Source organism: Fulmarus glacialis, unplaced genomic scaffold (genome assembly GCF_000690835.1).
Source record: "Fulmarus glacialis isolate BGI_N327 unplaced genomic scaffold, ASM69083v1 scaffold19751, whole genome shotgun sequence".
Taxonomy (NCBI): Eukaryota; Metazoa; Chordata; class Aves; order Procellariiformes; family Procellariidae; genus Fulmarus; species Fulmarus glacialis.
The window spans coordinates 8,566-28,588 of record NW_009192440.1 but is presented as its reverse complement, the minus strand read 5'-3'; the positions used below and the strand labels follow the sequence as shown (position 1 = coordinate 28,588).

The 20,023-nt window shown below is 37.0% G+C and overlaps 1 protein-coding gene across 1 annotated transcript; it reads left to right on the top strand.

Annotated features, from left to right (window-relative positions):
• The first annotated feature begins 970 nt into the window (after positions 1-970).
• On the top strand, positions 971-19,584 carry KPNA4 (karyopherin alpha 4 (importin alpha 3)). Its single transcript, XM_009587077.1, has 16 exons — positions 971-1,012; positions 1,892-1,981; positions 2,068-2,097; positions 2,181-2,233; positions 3,854-3,949; positions 4,072-4,157; positions 7,626-7,712; positions 8,812-8,981; positions 9,066-9,110; positions 10,446-10,577; positions 10,789-10,917; positions 12,582-12,686; positions 14,342-14,413; positions 15,134-15,296; positions 16,467-16,561; positions 17,664-19,584. The coding sequence occupies exons 1-16, from the start codon at positions 971-973 to the stop codon at positions 17,760-17,762; spliced, it is 1,494 nt and encodes a 497-aa protein (XP_009585372.1). The 3' UTR covers positions 17,763-19,584.
• Positions 19,585-20,023: the final 439 nt, after the last annotated feature.

The window sequence follows — 20,023 nt, the reverse complement described above, 5'->3', positions numbered from 1 at the left end:
TGTAAACTTACGTATCTGGGAGAAACAAGTAGTGTTGTGGAGGTTTGGGTGAGCGACAGCTCCTGTAGAACTTTGTGTCTGGAAGGCTACACTTAAGGTGCTACAGTTGTATGAGAAGCCTGGTAGGCATCCTTCAAAAAAGGGTCTGGTGTTGTCCAGATCTATTCTGAAGAATTACATTATTGAAATTCTTGCTTTAGCGGTTGTACTTTGTTTAGTCAAAGGATCACCTGCACAGTCTGAATTTCAGCCTCTCTTTCTCAGCATAGCTATACGGTGACAGTTACCTGTCGGTAATGGATTGTGCTCCTTGCTGGTTTCTGGCTGATCAGCTGGTCTGGTGGTGTAGCCCAGGCAGCCAAGTATCTCTGCCTGGGGAATTGCCCGATTCCCCCGCTACTCTGAGGAAGTAAGAGATGCCAGTTCTTAGTTAGGTGTGTAGATAGGCAGTTGTGCTTGACTTTACAGTTTTGAAGTTTACTGATATGCCTTTTTATAAAAGTGGCAGTTTTGCCTGTCTCTAGGTTTTTGGCTCATGCTCTCTTTATGTGTGTGTGTTAAAAAAGCCTTGCATCGAGAAAAGGTTATAAATGTTGGGCAAACTTAGTATGCTTTCTGTTAGCTTGCCATGGTGTTTATAATGCTTTCGGTGCTGCTGTTTTATGCACAAGTCCTTTCAACGTTGTTAAAAGGCACTTTTGTTAAAAGGCACTTGTTCTTTATTCTCTGATTCTGTATACTCTTTCTTCAACATGAAGACCTAGGAGACTCTGTTTTACTATGAAATAATACAGGCAGAAATAATAGTTATCTCCATTTCCTGTTGGATTTCTATTATAATGAAAATTAAATCCTGTGTGTACAAGTACTGTAAAGTGCATGAACTTAAAAATAGTCGTGCAAGAACTTTTAAAATTACTTGGTCTAGATTCAGAACGTAATGTACTTTGTTTTTGATTCTTTTCAGACTATGAGAAGACAAAGAAATGAAGTTGTTGTGGAGTTGAGAAAGGTGAGATGACCTAGCATTATTCTTACCAAATGGGATTTGACTATGTCGGTATTTCAGTAAAATTTAAGAGTTTTTGTTAAAGGCTTAAAAAAAAAAAAGATACTGTTGTATGTTCTTTCTGTAGTCCACCAAGAACACCATTGTTAAACTATCTATTTGTCTTTACTAATTCTGTGAAAGTACTTTGGTGTAGAAGGAAGTTCTAAAATTACCACACCTGGTACTAGAAGTTCCATATTTTTTGTCCTGAAAAACAGAATGTTACTTGTAATCTATTGAAAGGAGTAATTCTTGCTTCTCCAGCTAGGTTTTTAATTTTAAAAACTTACAAAAAGTTTATGTGTTTTCCTTTGAAAATCAGGAAAATTGATGTTCCTGCTAATCTGTAGACAGAAAGCTATTTTCTTTCCCAAAACAGTAGTTTAACACTCAGATAAGAGTGGAAGAGTATATGTGTGAAGATAACACTGTTTAGAATTGTTGGAAAACTAGCTCTTGAGAAAAGTAATCATAACTTGAATTATTTGATTTCTGGGATTAACAGAAAACTAGCCTCTGGGAATTGCCTTGTCTTCTTATAAATAATGACAATTAGGTTGTAATGTCAGTGTTGATGGATGCATGCACATGAAACTTCCAGCAAAAGTAGTTACTGCTGTAGATAAAGTTGGATGGAGGATTTTTCTAGGAGGAAGTGATTTCCAAAATGTGTTTCTCTGTGCAGCCCTTTACAACCTCTTAAATGTTGGAAATTTTAACAGTCTCAATGAAAGCATGTTTATGACGCTTGTTTAAAACAGAAGCTTCTATTCCCTTCTTAACATCCCCCAAACTCCCAAATCAAAGTTTTAAAGGTATTAAATCATTTTTCTCTTTAAGAACAAAAGAGATGAGCATCTTCTAAAGAGGAGAAATGTTCCCCATGAAGATATCTGTGAAGATTCTGATATAGATGGTGACTTTAGAGTGGTAAGAATTAACTTAACTGTCAAGCATGTCTTTATGTACTTAAAAGATATTTCTAATTTCTAACTGCTTTTGTCTCTGTTTTCTAGCAAAACACTTCTTTGGAGGCAATCGTCCAGGTAAAAAAAAAAATTGATTGTTTGAACATTCTTCATGTCATGGTGATAAATATGTGAAAAGTCTAAATTCTCTTTTATTTTAGAATGCTTCGAGTGACAACCAGGGTATACAGTTAAGTGCTGTGCAGGCTGCAAGGTAAACACACTTTTCTCAAATACACTATTTTTAATCTTTTTTTAACAAGCTCTTAAATTCAGGAAATGTGTTCTAGCTTGACTAGAAAAAGTGTCTCATTTATTGATTCTAAAAAAGAAAACTTGATAAAGAGAACTTTACAAAAAAAGATCAAAATACCTAGGTCTTTGAAGTAGTCAGAATTTTCATTATGTATAAATAAATACTAGGATTTATCGTAGTGCAATACTTGATGCTTCTCACAAGTAGAGTAAAATATATAATTAGCAGGACTATAAAGTCTTTAGCTTTACATACAGAAAGAACTGGCATAATCCTTTTTCTAGTTTTGTCATGGATTAGGCCACTAAAACCACTTTTTGCTTTAAGAGGAATTCTGTGTAGTTGTGTGTATTCAAGTTGTGTGTATTAAAATACTCTTATGAACTTTGCTTGCATAAATTTAGTATTTAACTGCTATTTCATGAACTTCTGGGGGTTTTTTTGTTGTTGTAGCAGAAAGCTACAACTTTGTATTTGTTTACCCTCTGTGGTTGAGGGGGTTGATTCAAGTGCAAGGCAAGACTTCCAGACCAAAGAGAAGTCAGGTGAATTGGAAGTCACTTTGACTTTTGGGAGTTAATGTGTTTGAAACTGACAGGGGAAAGAACAGTTTTCTGTGCCCATTCCCATTGGGCAACTTGTCTTCATCAAAAAGTTTCATCAACTCCGGGTAGCATCATGTAGAACACTATTTACTACAGCTGATCTAAACCAGGTTAGACTAAAGTACACTGAATTAAGCCTGATTTAAAATGAGATGGGAATGTCCATGTGAATAGGCTGGTATATGAAGAGGTGACTATATATAATCTCTCTTCCCACTGCTAGTAAAAGTTTGGTGTGACAGCGCAAGTCGTCCCCTCCAAGAATCTTCCTTCATTCTCCTCAATTCCTTTGCTGCAAGAAGGTGAAGCTAAAGGGATTAAAAATTGAAATAAACTTATACACGTTTGTTCTTTGCAATAGGACTTTGTGAACCCTTGCTCTCTGACATTATATCCTTAGTAAAGAAGAAACAAGTTTCTGCCTTTCCTGTCAAAGCAGCCAGGATCTGTTTATCTCCCTTGTTGGGTGGAGGAGGAAGAAGCTGCAGGAGGGTGTAACTGAATAACTCTAGTGATCTTTATTTTACTGGCTGGTAATAAACTTCAAAAGTAGTCAGAGAAAAGATGGCAACTGAAACGGGCAATGGATGTAATGGCTTCAGTTTTTCAATACTTCAGTTTTTCAGTAGTTCTGTAACTTCAGTTTTGGGGACTAGTTATTTTCACTGAAAGTGGAGAAAACAAATCCTGCTTGGCCTTTGAGAGTATGAGAGAGACACTGGAGAAAAAATTCCCAGCACTGGAGGTAGTGCAGCACTGGAACAGTTTGTCCAGGGAGGTTGTTGGATCTCCATGCTTGGAGGTTTCTGAAACTCAACTACAGGAAGCCATTACTGACCTGATCTAGTGTCAGCAATAATCCCACTTTGAGCGGAAGGTTGGACTAAACAACTTCCAGAGATCCTTTCCAGTCATGACTTCTCATTCTGTGATTTGTCTGTTAAGACTTGTGTGTTCTCTTTTTCCTAAACAGAAAGCTGCTTTCCAGTGATCGCAATCCACCAATTGACGATCTAATAAAATCAGGAATATTACCTATTTTAGTGCACTGTCTTGAAAGAGATGACAAGTGAGTATTTCTAAAACTCGATGTTTAATTGTTGCAAGAATTCTCAGTATTTGGCTAATGTGCCTATAGAGTCTGATTTGAAAACTCATGTTACAATCTTTTTTTTTTTTCTTACTTTGCAGTCCTTCTTTACAGTTTGAAGCTGCATGGGCTTTGACAAACATTGCCTCTGGAACCTCTGAACAAACACAGGCCGTAGTTCAATCTAGTAAGTCCAGCAGTATTTGATCATTGATTAAGCACGCACTATAGCTTCCACAAAAATAAGATGATCTGAATGATACTGTAAAGAGCATCCACACTCCTGTTTCTCTGTATCTCAAGCATGTTCATCAATCCACATGTTAGGGTTGGTCCTTTCATGCGATAGCCAGGATGGTTGAAATTGAGTTGTCAATCACAGGCACGTCGCTGAAGGACCTGCCCATGAAGTCTCCTGCCAGATGTTCTACCTCTTCTCTGGCAAGCAGCATCAGTTGAAGCGCACACCTGCTTTTGTTCTTCATTTTCTCAGATTTTAAATTCGGTTGGGTTTCCTAATGGTGAGTAATCTCTTCTGGAAACTCAAACTATTTTAGCAGAGTTGATACCTGCTGGTTTCCAGTTTTCAAACTTCAAAAAAACCCGAACAACCCAACCAACAAAAAACTTGAAAAAAATCCCCAAACAAACAAAAAAACCCTAAAAAGCTCCCATGGAAGATTTCCTGTCTTACTGTGAAGAGGGAGGAAAAGATGTGGACCAAGTCCAGAGGGTGCCTGACATCGAACTCTCTTCCAAAATCAAGTTGAAGAAAAAATGCTGTCCTTTGTATTTTGAGGAATCTGAAGCATGGAAAGGAATTGCTGTTGGATTTGGAATCCGAGTTGCCAAGCCAAGCAAACTTTCTTCTGTACTCTAAACATGTCCTAAGTCGAAGTAGTACTTCTGTTGGTAAAGCAGAACTAAGTAGAAGTGTCTGCAGGCTTTTTGAATTGAGTGAATAAAACAGCAGAGCTTCTTGAGACCCATGGAAGAATCAGTCATACAGTAAAACAAATTTTTGCCTGAAATTTAAGGAAAAAATCCACAAAACTTACATTACGTGAGATACCAGTAGCTTTAATGGTTGGAATTGGTGTTATATTGCAGTGCATGCTGCTGATACCATTAAACATACTGTGCTTCCAACAATGAAAAGACACAGAATTATGCTTGATCATCTTTGTGTGTTTTCCCCCACCACAACCATCATATATTTGACTTTTTAGAACTATTTGGAACTTTTATTCGATGCAGTGAGTACAGTTTCTAAGATGTATGGTGGTGTTTAAGTGTTGAAATATCAATGTTTGTTACGTATCTTTCATAACTGACTGTTTCACTTCAGTGATCAAAGTAGATTGTTTCTTTTTTGTTGTTAGTGCTAAGCAGTTACAGGCTTCTCACAAACTGTGAGCCAGTATGTTACTGGCTTTATGTTTAGAAAGAAATACGTATTCATAAGAAAGTTCTTAGCACCATCTTCTCTGTTAAATGGCTGGTGTGTTTCAAAAATCTTTAACTGGAAAAATAGGTTAATTCTCCACAGCAGAGGTGAAGGAATTTAAGGCAGGTGACTTCAGCTTAAACGATTTTTTTCAATTGAATGTATGTCTTGAGATTGCATTGGTTGCAAGATCGGTTGCCCCTTGCTTTTACGAACTCTAAGTGTTAAGAGCCTGTTAACTTTGATACAGCTTGGATTTGACCATTATAGTACGTATCTTTGCTAATACTTTTAACTGTCCTTTTTCCCATCCCCCTCCTCTTCCTTTCCCAGTTCCATCTTGAGTTTTCTTCTGGAAATCTGCTCCACACCTCTGATCTAGAACACTTCTTTTTATTTAAACCTAGCTTATCGATGGATTGAAGATGAGTGCCAAATGTAGTAATTATTTCTTTCAGTGATGATCTATGATTTAGCTGGGTCTGCACTGTATTAGCCAATTTAATAGCTATAACATATGAAAGTATGATTTATTTCTTGTAATGATTTATTTCAGTGAAAAAGGTGGTCTGTTGTAATCTTTCCAAAAGTACTTACTAATATGCTTGCTGGGGATGTTTTTTCTCCTTGCATACAAGCATTGTAAAATACCTTTATTCAGTAGGAAATAAGAAATCTGTTGTGACTTGTTATTTCTCTAACAAAAAATGTTTTACATTGAGAAAGAATCTTAACTAAAAATACCAGCCTCTCTTGAAATATGTGATCTAAAGTAAATGAGTATTTCTTGCAGACTAAACTGTCATTAGCAAATCATGTAAGGAAGCACCTTAGTTCTGGGGATGAAAAAATAAGGATCAGTTATCTAAATGTGGTGCATGTAGAATGTGTTTGAAACATTGATTTAGCTCTAGTTCTAAATATTGGGAGCATTCTCCTGTCTGACACCGACATAGGGTAGAAAAGTAGCTGCCTTGGTAACAGTTGTGGAGTTTTGTGTGTTGCCTTTTGAATCCCTTTCTTACTGCTCAGTCAGTTGGCTTTGTTTTTTTGGCAAATAGCGGTAACATTTGAAAAAAAATCTCTTTTGCAGTCATCAGTTAGGTTATTCCAGTGTGTTAGATAATGGGTCTCAAATTGAGTAGAGTCAGAACTTGGTGATATAAAAGCAGACTTCACATTGAGGAATGCATCTGTATTAGCTTTCAGGAGACCAAGATGACTAGATTCATAGAAACAGCTGCTGTTGCTGTACACGTGCCTTCATAATGGTTATCGAAAGATGCTGAATGCGGAGTTGGGAATATTAGGGAAAAGTTCACGGTGACGTGGCACTTAGTGCATCCGTATCAGCAGCAAGAGTTCTTTTGTTGCAGTTTACCTTGCATGTGTACTTGCGTATGCTCTATCAACCAGGTTCCTCTTGGTAGAGCCACAGGTGAAGCTGCGCACTGAAGCGTTGCCTGGAGCTCTGCGCTGTCAAAGTATACAGAAGATCCCTCAGTAGTTAGCTTTCTGCATGTGCCAGGACCAGCAACTGGCACATACTTCACTACTAGTAAAGATGTGATGGGGTATATAGGGTACTGTAAATCAGTAAGATTGAAACAAATGAAGCCCCTGTACTTCCCTCCTACTACGTTACCAGTCAATAACGTAGATGTGTACCTACTGACTCTTAAGTTGGCCAATTTGAATGGGTGAGGTTGGTCTTAAACAGTTACTGCTTTGCAGTTCTGATAGATAACTTAGCTCGGAATTTCTAAATGCAGTAAGTGTAACTAAATTTGGAGTCCCAAATGGGTGAGGTTGGTCTTAAACAGTTACTACTTTGCAGTTTGTTCTGATAGATAACTTAGCTCAGAATTTCTAAATGTAGTAAGTGTAACTAAATTTGGAGTCCCGACAAGTTTCAGTAAACTTGTGAGACTTACAAACAAACTAAATGTCAGGTTATTTTAAGAGTTGCTTTCATAATATTCTGAAGTGCAGGCTCTATGAGAAAGTGCAATGAAGGAAGAATTGTTACAGTGTGTTTTATTTCAGTGTCACCCAGGAAGTTACTAAAGTTTTGACCAGTACTTAACAAGGAGAAAAATTTTTCATGCAATACTGAAATGTTATTTAAGAGCTAATTATGTGAACTATTTTGTCTTTTGAAAGATGTATTTCTTAACAATTGCATGGGGTTTTGTTTGTATCTTTCAGATGCTGTGCCACTTTTTCTGAGACTGCTGCATTCACCTCATCAAAATGTTTGTGAGCAAGCTGTGTGGGCTTTAGGAAATATCATAGGTTTGTGTTACTCCTGCCACTAAAAACTTCCTTTTGATATTGAATGAATAAACTAGGTAGGATTTTGTGTGTTAGAACTTGGAGTTGTTCAACTATGAGACACAAGGCAGCTGTTAGACTGGCAGTTCCCTGTTCTTAACTTATTCCTGTTTTCTCTGTTGTGTATTGATGGTGTGTACCCAAAACCACATGCCTACACGCTTTCTTTCCAGGTACAGGAAAAGGAATTACTGGCAAACAGACATGCAGATTGTTAAAATAAAAACTGTTTTGCATTGAGTCCTGAAATTTTGCCTGAGCTTACACACATTGTGTTGAATTTTAGATAAGTTGTGATCATTTGATCTTTCATTTGTTTTTCCTCTTCTTGTGCAAGCATTAGCTTTGTGGTTTACAGGCCTGACTATGTTTGTAGTGCTTGAGGACTAATATCAGTTCTGACATACTGAGATTTCTACAATCTGATGTTTTAGAAATGCCTAGTCCTTCTTAAGAAGCAAACCAACAAAATCCACAGTATTGTAACTGCCTGAAGCTGTTAGTGATATGTGTGTAGTACAAGTCAGATGCTGCTTTCGAGGCAACTGTAGTGATACCTTGGCAGTGACGGAAGTGTGTTTATCTTTGAGATATGAAGATGACAATATCTGTTTTCAGGCAATTTTCAACTACTCTTGGGATGTTTTAGTGTTATAAACTTTGTGAAGGGATCTTCAGGAATACACTGGGCTATCAACTAGTCTTGGTGGTTTGACGTTGTCTGCCACCCCTTTTCCCTTGCCCGCCACCACCACCTCAACCTGTACATCTGCTATAAATTACGGAACACTTTTCTGTTAAGAATGTGGCTGTTTTTAATGAGTAGTTCAAAATGAAGCAATTAGGCAGGCAGCCACTACTAAAGCTTTATATAAGTGTCTTTATGATAGATGTATCTATATAGATACATATCTCTGTGTATGTATATTTATACACATCTTTCCATATTCTTCAACTTTGTATGCATTTTCAATAACTGAAGTTTTAAGTGTGCAGAAATGAGACTTCTTGTGAATGGCATGGGATGATCTTTGTCTTCGTAATTCTTTGTCTCAAACAGGTGATGGACCCCAGTGTAGAGATTACGTTATTAGTCTTGGAGTAGTGAAACCACTGCTGTCCTTCATCAGCCCATCTATTCCCATAACTTTCTTAAGAAATGTTACTTGGGTCATGGTCAACTTGTGCCGTCACAAAGATCCTCCTCCACCGATGGAAACCATTCAGGAGGTGACTGAATTACTCACTGATCAGTGTAACTAAACTGAAGTTGAGTATCCTTAAAATAACTCAGTTGCTTCTTTTCCTCCTTAGATCCTTCCAGCGCTCTGTGTTTTAATTCACCACACAGATGTAAATGTAAGTAACACCACTTGGAGCCAGTTTTGTGTTCTGGTATAGTTTGGTTTTTTTTTTTACCTGAAGTATAAAGCTTGTCATAAAAATAAGTTTGCCATAATGACAGAGTTAATTATATCTTTTAAACGGCTTATTTTTAAGTATCAGTTATAATTTTTTCCAGGTATCTCTCTGTATCTTTGCATGCTTATTTGCATGTACTTTCCGTACACTGAAAAATAAAATGCAGTTTCAGTTGTATTTTTGTGAACATTCATTTACTGATAAATAGAGGATTTTTTTGACTAGCACTTAAGTTTGAGATTGTAATGAAAATCAGTGTAAATGAAAGAAAAATGAGTGTCTGCTGCATATGTAAACTGTTAGCTTCAGATGTAACTTCTGAGGTGTTAAATATGAACATAGGTTATTTTAATAGTGAAGTAAATGAGAGAGGCTTTACTGAAATTATGAAATAGGTCAGCTTTTTGCCTAAACATAAGTCAGAATTGTTTAAGATTAATTCTTTGCTTCCCAGTGAAGTTGTAGCTCAGTTGTCCAAGTTAATGGCAACAGTGCTTTACCAAAATATGTTTAAATGTATTAACTAAAGTTTGCATAGTAATTATACTGTTTAATTTCTTGTATATAAGTAGGTGAAATTAAGCTTATTTGAGTTTCTTGAAATGGCTGTATTTGTGAATCAGCCAAGAGTTGTCAGCTGAAAGAGTGCTAACTCAGTTTTTTTGTAAGCTGTCACTTGAAATGTTGAGATTTATTGCTATTTAAATTGGCTTAGTTCTGTGTGTGGAAAACACACGTGTATGCACACACACAGAGGAAATTCAGTCTAAGTGCTGCTGCACCAGATGTTAAAAAAATTCAAAACTTATCTTAAATTTTGTGATGGAATGCCAAGAAAAAAATAACTTGATGCCATATGATGTACAGTTCATTGGTTTGAGAGTGACAAATGCCCGTAGTTTAATATTTGCTAGGGCTTTATTTTCCTTCCGGGGTGAGTCTTTTATATCTCACAATTTCTACCAGTACTTCATTAAAAGAGCAGATATAATTGAATTGCTTTTGTTATATCCTTCAGAATTTAAGCTGTAGTTAGCAGTTTAGCTGGTTTTCTAATCTCTCTGTGTATTCTTTGGAGCTAGAACAGGTTGAACAGCAGTTGTATTTCAGACTTCTGTAGAGTGGAATGTATGAAGTTTGTAAAACAAAATGGGTTTTTGCTGTATTGCATCAATTCTGCCTTCACAGTGAGAATTGCTTTACATTTTAATTTTTTTTTGTAAGACTTGTGATATTTCTGTACTATTTACAAATAAATGTTTTTACTGTTAGATATTGGTAGATACAGTCTGGGCACTCTCATATCTAACGGATGCTGGCAATGAGCAGATCCAGATGGTGATAGACTCCGGAATAGTCCCTCATTTGGTTCCTCTTCTCAGTCATCAAGAAGTTAAAGTGCAAGTAAGTTTGGATAACTTCAAGGAAGTGTTGCTCAAAATGTAATACTAGAGAAAGTAGCTGGTTTCTTTTTATAGTTTAAAGAGTAGTTTTTCCTGTGTGGTATAGCATTTGCATAAAACCTTTTGCTTTAACTGGTACTGTTTGAAAGTATGTGCTCAACTAGAAAAATCTTTGATAAAAAGAACTCTTTAAAGAAAGTGTTTTGTTTCAGACTGCTGCACTGAGAGCTGTAGGAAACATTGTGACTGGTACTGATGAACAGACACAGGTAGTTCTGAATTGCGAAGCGCTCTCACATTTTCCAGCACTTCTGACACATCCCAAAGAAAAAATTAATAAGGTAAGTAACTGCAGAGATTGCACCCCATTGATAACTTTTTTATATTTGGCTTAGCTGTTTTGGATTCCACATAATGTAGTGTGGTAGAAATTTGGGTAATTGACTACTTATACCAGTTTATGGCAAGAGCAGGCAGAGCACTGAAATTTTTCTTGAAGTTAACATCCATAGAAAAATCTCTAAGGAGCTGCAAACTTGTAGTTGACAAGAATGTTGTTTCCTGATTTTTCTGATTGAATTTTTATGAAATCAAAGCTTTGTTGTATAATTCTGGCTGTTGACTTAAAAGTTAGAGTTCTGGATATGTGAAATGTCACTTTAATTAAACTGGCTCTCTTGGAAGTGATGAAATAGAGATAATTGGATGTCTCTCTGAATGGAGTGTGTGTGATAAATGGAATTTAAATCAAGTCAGACTGGGGGTGGGGTGTGGGGAATGTGTGCGTGCGCGGATGTACAGAAAAGGCTTTAAATGGGGGCACTGATAATGCAGTGCTGATTCCGGAGTGCATCTGAGGCATGTTGTTAAGTTCAGGGGTCCCACTTTACAACATTGCCAATGATTAAAGCCCAAAACAAGCCCACCAGGACAAGCCTAGGCATCCTAAATCTCTAACAGGTTCATTAATGAAAGTGATCCTGTGATCTGATCTGAGAGACTCAGTTGAATGAAACTTCAGAATTTCGGAATCTCATGTTGAGAGACATACTTGTCTAAAAAGTTGTCATGCCAGATAAGTTGAGAAGAGAAGGGAATTGAGAAGGAGTGACGGAGGGTTTCTAGGAAGGGAGAAATTTCTCAACTGTAAGATTACAAAAAGTTGATACTCTGAATATACTTAAAATTGTATGTGAAACTGTGTTCGTTATTTCTTGACTGGAGTATAGATTCCCACTTAAAAAGGCCGGGGTGGGGGACTCTCAATCCTTGTAAGAATCCAGATACAGTCTTTGGCTTAGTTCAAAATCTCAGCTGTTCAGGACTGGGAGGGCCGACTGGGGAAAAGCTCTCTTCTTACACACTTTCCTAGGCACCTGCTCTTGGTTATTGCTGGAAGGAGAGAGTCCTAGGCTTATGGACAGAATGATCATAAAGGGTCATATAACTTTACAGTATGCTTGAAAAGCAAGCATTTAAGTAATAGGTGTTGCATTTTCTTCATGATCGACACTAAGAAGAGAAACATTATGAAGCAGGTGAAGAACATACTGTCTTCCACCACACATATCTGGAAAACATGATGCATTTTGGAGCTCATCTGACCATCAGCTGAAAACTGCTGTAGCATTTCATTCTCAGTGATGGAATCAGTTATGAGTGCTCACTTGTAGCCTTGTGACTTTTTTGGTCTCCAAATAATTTTTCCTTTTAATCTGTGGATTTGGAGTATTTGGTTGTTACTTGGTAACAATGAAAGACTGAAGAGTCTTGTGGAGTCTCCTAAGGTGAGACTGTCCACTTTGTTACCTGTATGTCTCATCTACTTACTAGGAAGTCAGCTGTGTACAATCAAACTGATAGAATACTTGATTGTATTTAAGATTGACTAGTGTATGAACTGCAGATCTAAAAATGTGAATGTATAAAATCTTTCTGGAGTGGAAATAAAATACGATATAGAAGACTGACTGATAATAATTTCTCACATCCTTTTATTTTGCAGGAAGCAGTGTGGTTCCTATCTAACATCACTGCCGGAAATCAGCAGCAAGTTCAGGCAGTAATAGATGCAAACCTTGTTCCAATGATAATACATCTTCTAGATAAGGTTAGATAACAAGAAGGATTTAACAGTTTGTTTCCTTAATTGGGGAAAGTGACATTGAATTCCTTGCTTCATGTTTTACATCATGCTGTACACGGGGGTCAGGGGTAAACTATGCCCTTGAGCATTTTTCGTATGTTGCAAGATAAAGTACATTACTGTTAATATTCTTTTGTGAAGTGCTGTGAGATGATGAGTGCCAAATGTATTGGGGAAGGGAAGCAGATGAGGGGAAGCTCCTTCTCAGGTCCTTCTAAATCTCATTTAAATTCTTTCTCACTTAAGCAGTGGGGGTAGAATTCTTTACTCTCATGCAGTGTGAAGAGGTCTGGATGGGAACAGCATTGGGTTATTTCCCAGCATTGTGCCAAAGCTTAAGGATTATCCTTTTTTTCCCACATTATCTGGAAACATAAGGAAGTTCTGAACAGTGGCATTTATTAACCTGTTCGTGTTACTGCATTTGTCTAGTCTGAGAGTAATGCAAGTAATGATCCTGTGACGCTAGATTATGGACTGGGGTTGTCCCATCTGCTTTTTTTTTTCCAAACAAGTAAAACTGTATCAACAAATAATAGATGGCCATAGAAAATAACCGTAGCTTGCTTGTGTGTGTGTGTGTTTTCAGAGTTTTTCCCATAGAAAAGCAACATGCTGGATGCATGTGTGGATGTATGCTTCTTTTCAGTAATAAATGAAATTTGAGATGAATGCTTTTATTACCTTTTTTATTAAATAGTAAAGTCAAGTAGTTGCTCGCAAACACTTCTGAATGCTTTTCCCGTGCTTTTTCACAAAGCCTCTCATCGCTTGTTGGCTACTAGAGGTTGAATGCTAATGGGTCATCATTTGGGACTTCAAATACCTGTATTCCTTTTCAGTTGTTGGGCGTTAGTGTCTTTTAAAACATCAGTTTCCAAACCACTTTGTGCTCCCAAGGGTCTGCCTTGTGAAAAAGAAGGGTAGCTAAAAGCATGTTTTTAAAAAGAAACAGTACAACATCTGTCTTTCAAACATTTCCTACTTTTTGCTTTATTCATTATTTGATTTTTTCTTTCCTGAAGTATGGAAGGAAGCCAGAAATACCAACCTTACGATGTGTTCAGCCATGACAAAGATGCAGTATCTTGCTTCAGTGTAGAGGCCGGGGTTGAGACTGAAGAAATACTTGTCTTTTCCCCTAAGTAACATATAGCTGTTCACAAATAGTTTTGTTAACTGCCAATTTATTGATCAGTGAGAAAAGAGTTGGAGACCTTTCTCTTTAAATTTAGTGAGCAGACTTGAGTTGACTAATTTCAGAGGCAGACAGTTATAGTAGGTACAGTGGTTTATCAAAATTGACACTTACTGCTTATCTCTCACTGTAATACATGACAGCTGTTGATAAGGAATGTGAGAGAGTGGAGTGCTACAGTTTTTATTTACTTTGCAAACAAATTTCCCTTCTGTGGAAGATTGATTTAAAAACATGGTTGCAGGGAAGGGATGAACACTCTCTGTGAGTAGACTCAAACATCTACAGGATTTGTTAGTTTTAGTGAAAACTGATATGGTGATACCATGCAGAATGGACTGTAACAAGTGCAAGCTTTTACGAGAATACTAGATAACAAAAAGACTGGAATGATTATTTCTATTTACGGTTGTATTTTTAGGGTGACTTTGGTACTCAGAAAGAAGCTGCTTGGGCAATAAGCAACTTAACGATCAGCGGAAGAAAAGACCAAGTAAGTCAAACCTTAAGAAAAAGGTCCATTATCATTCTCGGGTGCACTTGAGAGAGTACATCAGCTGATTGGTTTTGACTTCTTCTGCGCCAGGATTATGAATGTCTGGATTCCTCCCCTGTTCAGTAACTCTTCCCTTCTCCACAAGGGATTTAAGAGTGAACTTCAGTTGTCGTTTCTGGAATGACCTGAGATTAAGAGTGTCAGTGGGGATTTGGATGGAAGCTCTTCTGTTAGGATAGCCTCGTAGCTATGAATGGCTGCATTCAGGCTCTGATGAGATTCTGGGTCATTCGACATCTCTATCTTTCTAGTTTTTTCTCCCTATGGATAAGAGTGTGACAATTATAATGATAGTAGCCATTGGGTAGAAATACACTGGTTTCTTGTAAGCCCAGAATATTAAACTTGTGGCAGGGTTGGGGTGGTGGTGTCATTCTTCAAAAATGAGGTTGAAACTCCTTGTCTAATACTGGAAAATTCACAGTATCTGCTACTTGTGTGTTCTAGACTTGACATATATTTGTAACATAATTCATAAATGCTACCTTTTTATGCTCTAAAACAAGAATTTCTGAAAGTGACGGCTACAGCATACTCTTACCTTGTTGGGCAACTTTGAGTACTTTGACTTCATTAAACTTGTTTGCATGTGTGCTTGTGGTGCGTTGTTTGCTTCTGTCACACTCCTGACTTAATGATTTGCTTTTTTCCCCTTAGGTGGCATACTTAATTCAACAAAATGTAATTCCTCCCTTTTGCAATTTGCTGACAGTAAAAGATGCGCAAGTTGTGCAAGTGGTTCTGGATGGACTAAGTAATATATTAAAAATGGCTGAAGATGAAGCGGAAACCATAGCCAATCTTATAGAAGAGTGTGGAGGTATGATCCTTAATATTTTGATACTGTTTGTTCAGAAATTGATGGCTTGGCTTCCTACCATGTGTATATGCTGTTGGCTTTATTGTGTGGTGGCACAGATGTTTTAAGTGAATCTTTTTTAAAAGTGACCTTTTCATGCCTATCAGGTGAATGTACTTCACTTTCCTAACTTATTAAGTTCATCATCAAGTAATATAAGTAATATAAGGAGCTGGATAATGCCAATAAAGTTTATTAGGTGCCAATTTTCTAATAGTCTTGACAAATTAGTTTCTGTTAATGTAGGGATGATACGCTTACTTAATCATGCACATTAATGTCCAGGTGAATTTTGGGGTAAAAAAAAACCCTATCTATATACAATGGTTGCAGAAATATCATAGCTTTAATTTCCTAATGGCTTTCAGACTTTCTCTATATTGATTGCTATTTAAGTTGACTGAAACTCTTCAAGGATGAAAGAATAGTGATATTAAATTTGGGCACAGGTAAAAAAACTCTGTGGGATTTCATTAACACGGAGTTGAATAGTCTTTAAAATACAAAATCTTGGGGGGATGGGGGGGAAGCTTAATTGATTGGATATGGTGGGGGAGGGAGATATGCAGTATTCATGCCTAAAGCTCTGCTTGTCAGAACTTTGAAAATATTTATATGTATGCTCTACTCATATCTGCCAAAAACTTACACAGTACTGGAGCTACTTGCTATGTAATCAAGCTGCAGGTCAGTAATCGATGGCATGTGTGCCACAGCAGTATGTGGATTTGGAATGTCACAGCTTGAGGCTACTACACCAGGTGCTGAAAAGATGTTTTTGTGAGAAGGGAGTATGTCCTAGCGCTTGGCCCTCGCCATATTTCCACAGATTAGCTTAACCACCCATAGTGAGAAGGAAAGTACTGTCATTGCTGGAATTGACCTTTTAGACAATTTTTTTTTTTTCTTGTCATGGTACGTATTCCTCAATCTCTAATATATTTCCTCAAATCTCTAAGAAGCTTTTATGCTTTAAACATGTCAAATGAGTTTAACAGCTTCTTATTCATAGTCACTCTATTCCTAGATTTGTTTTTAGTTACTTTGTATGATGAGGCTTTAAGGAGAGGGAGGTTGTTTGCCTGAACTTAGTATTTTAACTCTATTGCGTTTCCTGTGTATTTATTGTAGGCCTGGAGAAAATTGAACAGCTACAAAATCATGAAAATGAAGACATCTACAAACTGGCTTATGAGATCATTGATCAGTTCTTCTCTTCAGATGATGTATGTGTGTAATAGCTCTGCAATCTGCTTTTGTAATTGTTTATATTTATAAATATGGTTCAGGATAAAGGCAATGGCTCTAAATCCTGCTCTGTGACATGTTTGGTTGTTCAGTGAAGAATGACCCCTTACTTGAATGTGTTGCATATCTTGCCGTTCTTCACGATGAAGTATCTAAAAATCTGATGCCTAATTTAAGCCTCATCTCTAGACTTTGAATAGTTCTCTTAACTGCGAGCTTCTGACTAAGCTTGACATTTCACATTTGATAAGCTCCCTGCTGACTGGGGTGCTGAATCTGAGATGCTGCTTCTTAAGAAGGAAACGATTTTGAATGTTTTAGTGATTTCAGAGGTAGGATGTGCTGATCAAAAATGTTGTTTTCAGTTTAAACAAGTAACGTGAATCAAAGGAAGGTTCGTATGCATTTTAAATCATAAAAGTTAATTGCGTATAAAGGAAATGCAGTCATGTCAGTCTGTGTCATGAAGTGAGAGGGTTTTCTACTTGTTTGAAAAACTTTCGGGAGCAGATTACTGGAAAAATGGCAGAGCTCGATTGCATTCATGCCCTACTGTCCGCATTGAATTTTATTTTGTGCTAGAGTTCTGCTTTTATGTGAACAATAAGCTGTAAGTCTTGTTAAGCAACTCAAATTTTCCATATACAGCAGGACTTGGAATTTAATCTAGTGTCAATTTGGTAACCTGTGTACTACGTATTTAAATTGAAACTGCAGTTTTGGCTTGATCCTTACTTGATTTAATGGTATTGGTCTTCTCTTAAGAACTGTGACAGTTTATTAAGCTGGCGATAAGGATGATGCATGACTAACAGAATGCTCTCCAGAAGTGAAAACTGAATAAACCAGAGAGGCTATTGGGTGCCATGTAGCCTACCTACTAAATACAAACAAAACATTTCGGCCTGAATTATTTTGTCATTATAGCGCTCTTACTAAATTGGGGGAGCGGAATGGCAAGACCTGATGCAAGGAAGTAGGTTAGGTGAAGAGATAGATGCTCTTTAGGATTGTCTGGCTCCTTTTTAGTGAGGCTTTTGTCTTTCTATTCCTACTCACAGTGTTCTCGTTCTGTTACAGATTGATGAAGATCCTAGCCTTGTTCCAGAAGCAATACAAGGCGGAACATTTGGTTTCAATTCATCTGCCAATGTACCAGCAGAAGGGTTCCAGTTTTAGAGTGGTATTTTGGAAGTTAGGTACAATGCAGCACTGAATAAAAAAAAGGTTTGATCCATCAATCTTGGCTCATGGGATCCGCTGCTGCATTAAATCGGGAAAGAAAATGTGAAGATTTCATTTGGAATCACAGAAAAGCCCAAATGAAGTCAAGATGGCGAGTGGGTGCGAGTGAGAATGAGTGGCAAAATGTAATGAAAAACTTCACACTGAATGCTTATTTAGATTGTTCAAAGAAAAAGGGCTACAGGTCAAAGATCTTCAGTGCCTGAGAAGGAACAATGACTTACTAGAGCAATTGGGGGGAAATGCAGTACTATCATCATCAAGCCTTGTAAGCATAAGAGAATAGGATGCCCATATAAGTCCAAGGAGAATGAGCCCAGGCCTTGCTATGAAGCACCGTGTGAATGGACAACATTGAGTGAATGTCTGGACTCGATGCTGTGGAGCCAGGCTCGTGTTTCAAATACGGGGCTCTTCAGTCCTGAAGCAGGCTCCTAGTCCTGGAGTGGCGTGTGTACGAGAGTATGGTTGTGATGCTGTATGTGAACGCATGCAAGCTTGATTCGCCTTCAGGGGGCTGATAATAAACCTAGTAAATCATCAAAATGAGTTCATAAGTGTTAACTTACACTGGACACAAAAACAAAGACCGGTTTAGCAGCAGACTCTGGTTTACTCCTGCAGCCTGTGTTTCTTTTTTGTTTTTGTTTTTTTTTCCCCTCTTATTTTTCTTTTAGTTATTTTTAATTTCTTTCCTGTATGGCTTATTAGTTGTTTGTAAAGTCAGAATTTCAGGAAGGCTTCCCTGTGCATTTGCACCAGATGAATGTTTGATGTTATGAAAAGCTTTCCATATCATCAAAACTAATTTGTAGATTTTTGCATGAAAAAAATCATACATTTCCCTTCAAATAGACTGTGTTGCAGTACACAAGTTGCCATAATAGTAGAAAGCAGTAAAATGTGGTAATAAAATCTCATCCTTTTCATTTTCAAAGATAACATGAAGACCTTTGCATGTGGTAATCTACAGCATAGTTCATTTTTAGATTTTGTTGAGTCCTGTAACCAAATGTTTCCGTTGTGGTAGAATACCGTGCTGTGTTTCAATGTTACTTGTTTTCAAACTTTGTTTTCTATGAAAATGATATGGAAACTTCTAAAAATGAAATTTGGTGCATATGTACTGCCGAATAAAGACCGAAAAAGAGGTGTGAATAGATGTACAAATCAAGTCATGGTTTGAACACCTTTAATATGCCTAATCCAATTGTTTTAGACTCTTTTTATCTTAGATGTAGGCAGCCATGAACAATCTATTTTGAGCCACTTTAGAGAGAAAACTTTGTATTTTTAAAACTTGCACAAAAAGGATGCAAGTGTTTTTATAATTGGAGTAATACCTCAGTTTTGAGGTTCTGCACACTAAATTAAAGGTGACATTACAAATTTGTACAAAATGAACTCTTTATAAGGTGGCTCATTGTAGGAAATGCTGTGCCTTCCCCTTTGAGCACAAGTGTTGCATGAACAACAGTTTGCTATAATAAAACATACCAGATTAGCCACCATTAGCATCTATATCTACCTTGTGTTTTAAAATCAACTGGTAATTCTGAAACACTGTAGAATGGATAAAGATTATTTTGTGATCATAACTCTTTGTTGGACTAGAGTATTTTTGCAGCATTCCTTGTCATCAGAAACATGGTTAAAGTTTAAAACTAGAAGCAGCGGAAACTAGCTTGTGAAATTTATCCAAGTAGAGTGCAGGCTAGGCTGTCTTGGGGAAATAAACATTAAAACTTGCAAGAGTCTTGTATTTGGTGTGTCTTTGTATATGCACTCCAGTTTTCATCAAAACCTGAAGAGGATTGTTTGAAGAAAGTTACAGGGAGATTTCTGAATCTTTTTTTTTTTACCTACCAGATGTTGGTGTGTTGCGTGGTGTGTTATGTAGGCTTCAGGTAAATAAGTATTTTGGTATAAATATTAAGAAATAACTAATTTACCTAATTACATAGTATGTATTCACTAAATAAATTAGGACTGTTTTCGTATAGAATGTAGGGAACCCTTAGAGGAGGTAAAATGCTTAAACTGGTGTTTTTAAGGAAGTTGCAATGCCATAAGTAAAATTATACTTTATTAATAACTTCACACTAAAATATCTTTGTGAAGGGTGTACTGTAGAAAATTGCTTTAGTATTAGAATCCTTTTTTGTTAGGGGTAAACATCTCAAAAAAGCAGATGT